The 7,679-nt window shown below is 42.9% G+C and overlaps 1 protein-coding gene across 1 annotated transcript; it reads right to left on the minus strand.

Annotated features, from left to right (window-relative positions):
- Positions 1–5,334: 5,334 nt before the first annotated feature.
- On the minus strand, positions 5,335–7,392 carry LOC108829478 (5'-adenylylsulfate reductase 2, chloroplastic). The gene is made up of 4 exons (XM_018603128.2): positions 7,233–7,392; positions 7,023–7,157; positions 6,728–6,857; positions 5,335–6,637 (listed from the first exon to the last, which is right to left on the minus strand). Exons 1-4 carry the CDS (start codon positions 7,312–7,314, stop codon positions 5,614–5,616), a joined length of 1,371 nt encoding a protein of 456 aa, XP_018458630.2. The 5' UTR covers positions 7,315–7,392; the 3' UTR covers positions 5,335–5,613.
- Positions 7,393–7,679: the final 287 nt, after the last annotated feature.

Below are 7,679 nucleotides of genomic sequence, written 5' to 3' on the forward strand. Positions count from 1 at the left end.
TTGTTACGTTGGTGATAAAGAATCAGCTATATTGGAAGCTTGAACCACGTCGAGATTGACAATTGAGTTATATGGCGTTTTGTTTAACGGCCGGTTTATTACTCAATGGTTTACGGTTATTGACAACTGGTTATCAGTTGTAACTAATCTTGCCTAATGTAAAAGCAAGACTCGTGTGTTGTACACTAAGGAGGTTAGTGTCTTGCCTTGTCAGGCCCCAGGGACGTAGCCCCGCCGGTGAACTCTGGGTCATCAAATAAACTATGGATTGAGGTTTGGTCAAGACGACCAAACTTGTTCAAGTTGGGTTAACTTGCACAAGTCACGCGTGTATGACTATGGGCCTAATCGACAAAGCCCATTAGGTCAAGTTCTGATTATATCAGATGGAGGGGGTCACGACAGATGACCTAACACAAGATAGACACAAAGAAAACACAGAGGAGAGGCGCAGAAGAGTGGGAGCTCGAGAGAGCTCGAGACCAGAGCTTTGGTCTGTAGAGAGGGAGCTAGAGAGAAGAAAGGTTCTCTGTATACTAGCAGGGCTCTTCTCCATATACTTGTATCTCTAGGTGATTTGTAACAGAGATCAAGAGAGGTTTACAGGAATTGTAACCTCTGGATATTGTACTCCTGTGTTTGATATAATGGAAGGTTGAGAGACCGATTTCTCTCTCCGGTGAGTATAGCTCCTTCTTCACATCGAGGAAGGGAGGTGAACACCGGGTTAACAAAAGTGTCTTGTGTTCCTTCTTATCTTGCTTGATTCGTGTTCCGCGTACTTGATTAGGTGACTGGTTTTGCGATACAAACTACTGTGCTTCTAGTGAACAGACAAATCCTGAACAGGTGGAATAAGAGCTTGTGGATTCCGCAAACAAGTTTCTTGGACAGTTCCCCAACAAGTGGTATCAGAGCGCCTGGTTGTTTGGCGATCAAGGTTTTGTCTAGGTCGAAGCTGGATTGATTCTGAAGAAGTTGAATCAGGGGATTGGTAGTCCCGATCGCGTCACGGGTTTCAAGTGTAACGAATCTGAGATGATGCTCAAGGATAAGCAGCATCAAAGAAAGAAGAAGATGACGTTCATGTGTGGTATGCGATGGAAACGTCGGAAACAGAAGAAGGTCCAACTGGATCTAATGGTTTATGGTCTGTGAAATCAGACGCAAGTAGCATATGCTGCAGGGTTTGCGAGAACAGGAAGATCCAAAGACTGAAGTAAGAACAGTTGCACAGATGAGCGTGTTCAAGAAGAGCGGCACAGTTGAACGTGTCCGTGGTCTGCATGGTTAGAAATTGATTTGATGGTTGTTTGAGATGGAGGATATCTCAATGTTGGAGACTGGTCCATATGAAGTCAGAAAAAGGCTTATGGAGATGGATTCAAAGTCTGGTCATCAATCATGTTTAAATCTTCAGAATAAATGGTCTCATTCCAATGGAGTCACAAAGAAAGGTTGTGGCTGGTATTCATGTTGTGCAACGGGTAAGGAACTGAAGCTTTCAGGATCACAAGGGATGTATGTTGTCTTTGCAAAAGATGATCAAGGTTCTGGTCTGGGTCAGATTGTGCGTTGGTCAGTTTGATTATGAAAGAGATATGCATGGTGGTTTCATAAAGGTGTAAAGAATGGCAGTTGGTGACACTTAGTTATCTCAGGTCTAGGGGACGCCTTAGAAGTTGAAGATGGTATGTGTGTTCAGAGGCTATTCGGATTTTGATCAGTAGTTCCTGGGTTCAAGTGTGAACATGAAGTTGCAGAGAAGTGTTCAACGTAATGACGCGTTGATCAGGTTTGGAACGAGATAGAGTGTTGGTACTTTGAGGCTTCAAAGTCGGTTCAGTGAAGAAGATTTGAGGTTCAGGGTTGCAGGTTCAGTCACAAAGGTGTTGAGGATCAGGTTCTGGTAGTTAAAAGGAAGCTCAGTGGGGATGATCTGGATTCAAAGATCACAATGGAGCTTGTAGCAGCACATGTTGGTTTCTTGTGGCAATGATGTGATGAAATAGATGGTGTTCTCTTTTGAGAAAGCGCAAGAATGATTCAGTCTCATTGAGTATATGAGATGTGATGTTTCTGGTAGTTAGAAACATGTTGTATCTCCACGAAGAAAGTATTAGAGCAAGGAAAAGGTGTGTAAAGGCCTACACAAGTATATGTTGGAGCAAATGGCCAATTGTGGTAACAACATGTAGTAGCTCTGGTGAGGTCGTGTGAGTGACAAGAATTAGCCATGGGAGAAGTCGATTAAAGGTTAGAGTATGCTTGGAGATTCTGGTCAAAAGCAGAGGAAAACTGCGCAAGGAGAATCCGTAGAACAGGTTGAGCGACACTTGTTCAGGAAGCATTGTTCACTACCACAGCTAGGAGAAGCGTGTGTAAGTTTACCTTGAAAGAATCGTGTCATGGTGGTCTGAGTCAGAGGTTTCAGAGGAACAGACTCAGAGGATATAAGGGACGACAAGTTTAGAGTCATGACCAAAGTCGTCGAGGTGGAGCTCTCAGATAAAGAGGATAAGCTCTGAATCATCAAAGGATGATGTTGTAATCTTCCAAAGAGAAAAATACTTGCAGACTTGACAAGTATGAAAATCAGGCTTGGACAGGTCGTGGGCTAAGTCTTTGAGAAAGGAGGATACAAGCACCAAAGGTTTTTTGGTGGAGTTCACACACTGGGGATAGTGTTGCAGGACTGGTTACAACTAAAGAAACTCGCTGTGGGTTTGAATTTGACATAGAAGAAGTTGTAAGGGTGTATCTTGACTGATTACTTGAAGATGCACGCACCAATGGTTTTTTGGTGGAGTTTGCGCACTGGTGATAGTGTTGCAAGATAAGTTACAGTTGAAGAAACTCGCCATGGGTTTGAGTTTGACATGAAAGAAGCTGTAGGAGAAGTATCTCAGGAAAGCATCACAGGCTTGGTTGATGTGAGATATGGTTAAAGGATACTAGTAGTGGGCTAAATCTACTGGTAAATTATTTTCTTAGACTCAGAGAATTTGAACATGGGACTTGTGTCCAAAGTACTCCCATCAAGGTTGTGTGGCGTGACCGGTTAAGTTCAACATTGGTACGTGTATGTTCAAGGTGGAGTCTTGCTGGACAGTTAGCTATTCGAATCAGAGGATGACTCAGGATGGAAACAAGTATGTTTCGGGTTTTCTACATGGGATTCAATAGAGATCTATTTCTGTATCTCAGGGATATGAGGTGAATCAGAAGAGTCTACAAAGTTATCATGGTTGCAGAAAGGTAATGATTTGTTTGAGCTGTGGTTGAGCAGAAATTCTTTGTATCGAAAGTCTTCTTAGCAGGGAGTTAAGCGGCGTGATCTGTTGGCAACAGCAGCTGTGCAGAGTGATGTTTATGATAAGGTGTTCATTCAGATTATTGTAAAGGAAAATCTCAGGATAGCAGTTGGTCTACTAGCTGTTGAGGTTTGTTGAGTCAAAAAGGGTTTCTGATTTGAGGCAGTGGTGGTTCAGGTTCTATAAGATTTTCAGGCCAGCATCGGCATCATGGTATTTTGCAGAGAGATTGGATTCAAGAGGCTGGAGTGTCGATGGTAATAATCAAGCGCATGGTGGTGACTGAAGTATTAGGACTGCATGGTTTTGAAGACATGGTTGTTATTGGTAGAGCTTCTGGTTTGAGGTTCCAAGGGAAAGCAACGAAGGAGTCTTCAGGTTGTATCAAGTTGGATACATGTGATGCTGGGAGGAAACCTGTTTAAGGAGTTTTGTAGTTGAGCAGGTAATGTTCAACAGGTGGATGAAGCCGAATGAGCTTTATTCAGAATATGTGAGGCTGAGAAGGTCGGTTCTCAGGAGGCTGCAAGAGATGCAGAAGGTGAGCAAGTTTTATGCTCTGGCTTCAAGAAGTTTTGAAGCGACTCTGAGGATTTTCAGGGTGGTCAAGCACTAGGGTGTTTGGCACTGTCTGGCATTTCACGAGCTGGCAACATGGTAGCTGCAGATAGAGCTGATTAATCATCAAGGTGGAGATTGTTACGTTGGTGATGAAGAATCAACTATATTGGAAGCTTGAACCACGTCGAGATTGACAATTGAGTTATATGGCGTTTTGTTTAACGGCCGGTTTATTACTCAATGGTTTACGGTTATTGACAACCGGTTATCAGTTGTAACTACTCTTGCCTAATGTAAAAGCAAGACTCGTGTGTTGTACACTAAGGAGGTTAGTGTCTTGCCTTGCCAGGCCCCAGGGACGTAGCCCCGCCGGTGAACTCTGGGTCATCAAATAAACTATGGATTGAGGTTTGGTCAAGACGACCAGACTTGTTCAAGTTGGGTTAACTTGCACAAGTCACGCGTGTATGACTATGGGCCTAATCGACAAAGCCCATTAGGTCAAGTTCTGATTATATCAGATGGAGGGGGTCACGACAGATGACCTAACACAAGATAGACACAAAGAAAACACAGAGGAGAGACGCAGAAGAGTGGGAGCTCGAGAGAGCTCGAGACCAGAGCTTTGGTCTATAGAGAAGGAGCTAGAGAGAAGAAAGGTTCTCTGTATACTAGCTAGGCTCTTCTCCATATACTTGTATCTCTAGGTGATTTGTAACAGAGATCAAGAGAGGTTTACAGGAATTGTAACCTCTGGATATTGTACTCCTGTGTTTGATATAATGGAAGGTTGAGAGACCGATTTCTCTCTCCGGTGAGTATAGCTCCTTTTTCACATCGAGGAAGGGAGGTGAACACCGGTTTAACAAAAGTGTCTTCTGTTCTTTCTTATCTTGCTTGATTCGTGTTCCACGTACTTGATTAGGTGACTGGTTTTGCGATACAAACTACTGTGCTTCTAGTGAACAGACAAATCCTGAACAGGTGGAATAAGAGCTTGTGGATTCCGCAAACAAGTTTCTTGGACAGTTCCCCAACATTCTTTGTCGTCAAATTCCAAAATAATATTTTCTCTCAAAATTATCTTTTTGATATATATTTGTTTATTGAAATCTTTTTTTTTTTTAATCTTTTAGAAGCCGTGATGACCGAAGTACACCAAATGTTATTATTGAAATCTTTTAGAAGCCTTGATGGCCGCCGACACAAGTGACAGTGCATGGAGTTCACATTCGATAATTAATCCTTTGGACATGAGAGTTTTGATTACATGACACCTTGGTACAATCCTGTTCTCCTTGCTGTATCCAAATACTGCAGGGGTTTAAGCTACAGCCTGCAGAATATCCAATGCACGGAGAACAGCGCTTAACCATCACCACTGCTGAATCCTAGGCCTAGTTAAGTTATAGTGGAGTTCATATGCTGACATAAGATGTTTGTAAAATGCAAGTGCTCGTATCAAAAACCGTAGAAAATTCACATATCTAGAAAAACATAATCAAGAAAATCCCATTACATGTATCCTTTTCCTTCTCAAGTAAAACTCAAAAAAGAAAGAACAAAAACATATTTAACGACAAGAAGACAGAAAAAGAGTCTATAAACCCTACAATACCATATAGAACACATAGCTTTTGCTTATTCTTCTAGATCCACAATCCCAAGATGAAATCATTCCTTCATCTCAGTTTTCTTCATTCTTCATCACACTGTTTTAACTTCCCAATCTCCCAACTCACCGGAGAAGATTCACAAATGACATAAGCGAATCAACATCTCTATGCTCTGACGGGTACTTAATCGCCCGTGGAGCGCTTTTCGGGAAGAGCAGGATGGTCGGGAAGCTTCCTAATTGAAGCTCTTGCTTAGCAAACTCCTTCTGGTCACCATCCGCACGGAATTTCGCCACCTTAATCCCTTTCACCGCTAGTTTCTCAGCCAATTCCACGTAAGATGCCTCCATAGCCTGGCAAAACGGACACCAAGGAGCGTAAAGCACAACCAACCACGGCTCTTTACGGTTATTACCAAGCTTCAACAGATTCTCAATCCCTCCTCTGGTCAATGAAACCACATCGTTGCTCTCGAATATATCATGCACAATAGCAGGTGCTAAATCCGTGGTGGAGTCGTCATCTTCCTTCTTAATGTTCCCTTTGTGGAGGCCACATTCTTTAGCTTTAGCATCTTCCCACCACCACCTTCCTTCTCTCTCGTGCTGACCCGGAAGCACTGGCCTAGTACACGGCTCACACCCAATAGAAACATATCCTTGAGCATGCAATGCATTCACAGGAACATCCATCGTCCTCAAGAAGTTCCACACATCAACACCTTCAACATTCGCCAAAGGGTTCCACTTGACAAGACTCCCAACACCGCCATCTAACCCTTCAAACACCGGATCGACCTGAACGATCGGAATCTCGGATCTCGTGCCCGGAGACTGATCTTTCCTCTGCCCTGTGATCCAAGCTTTGAGACCCTTAAGAGCGCGACGGAGAGGTCTTACTTTCCTCACACGGCAACACTCTTGGTGACCATCTTCGTAGAAAGAGAACAAACCCTTGTTCCTCACCAAAGCTTGAACCTCGACCGCATCAGGGAACGTGTACTCGATCCGAATCCCGTACTGCTTCTCCACTGCGTCGAAGAGTCTGTAGGTTTCGGGGTTTAATCTCCCCGTGTCTAAGCTGAATACCCTGAAGGGCCTCCCGGTTAAACGAGCGTATTCGATCAGTGCAACATCTTCAGCACCACTGTAAATAAAATAAAAAATAAAAAACAAGATTCATGTGTCAGATTCAAGTTATTTTCTTTCTGGGTCTTTAACTGAATCGAGTGTTTACCTGAAAGCAATAGCGATGCTGCTTCCGAATTTCTGGAGAGCTTTGTCCATGATTTCAAGTGGTGAAGCCTCTTCGAGCTTCTTGGCGAGTTGCTCGAAATCCTCAACCTCTTCTTCTTTCTCTTCCACTTCTGTGATCATCCAATCAAAATCCAAAATCTGTTAATTCTGGTTAACCAATTCGGTTATGGTTAAGATTTATCTAACCAAGTCTAATTACATGGTTAAGTGTAAACCGGTTCGTTCATACTCTTAACAGAGAATAAATCGGAATGTGAAAGATCGAATTAACGAACCAGTGATTAGGGTCGAAGCACGAGTAACCATAGAGTCGTTGCGTGTATGTGACTCAGCCTTTAGGGATCTGATAGAGTAACGTCTTTGAGAGACATGGGATAGATCAGATAACCTAAACGAACAGATTTGAAGAGCTGCAACAGAGAATGAAACATCAGAATAAAAAAAAGACAATCGGAGAATCAATTTTGAAGTTTCTGTAACATTACCTTTAGGATCCAAAGAAGGTCCGGAGCGTGAGAAACTGGAACCAGAGATGGCAGTTGAGGAAGAAGTGACAGCTAAAGCCATAACTCTCCGATTCGGAAATGAGAATGAAGGAAATAATCTCTTTGGTTGTTGTTCGTCTTGTTCAGGGAGATGAGCAGATTGGGTAGAAGCGTTAAATAATGGCCGTCCGAATATGCTTACTTCTAGGCTCCAAGCACCTGGACGTTTTTACGGATTGATTCGTTTTGTTGACGTGTTCATCTCTTATTGGTGGAAGCTAAATCTTGAAAATTATTAGTCAGTGCTTGGGATTGTATCGCGTGGTGAGCAGTGGTATGTAATATGTGGCTGCTTTGAATTTGGAAGTGACACACGGCTGGAAATGTTTTATAGTGTAGCTTTGCCCCAATTATAACTTGTACTATGATAAGGTCCGCGTTTTGCGC

Source organism: Raphanus sativus, chromosome 4 (genome assembly GCF_000801105.2).
Source record: "Raphanus sativus cultivar WK10039 chromosome 4, ASM80110v3, whole genome shotgun sequence".
NCBI lineage: Eukaryota > Viridiplantae > Streptophyta > Magnoliopsida > Brassicales > Brassicaceae > Raphanus > Raphanus sativus.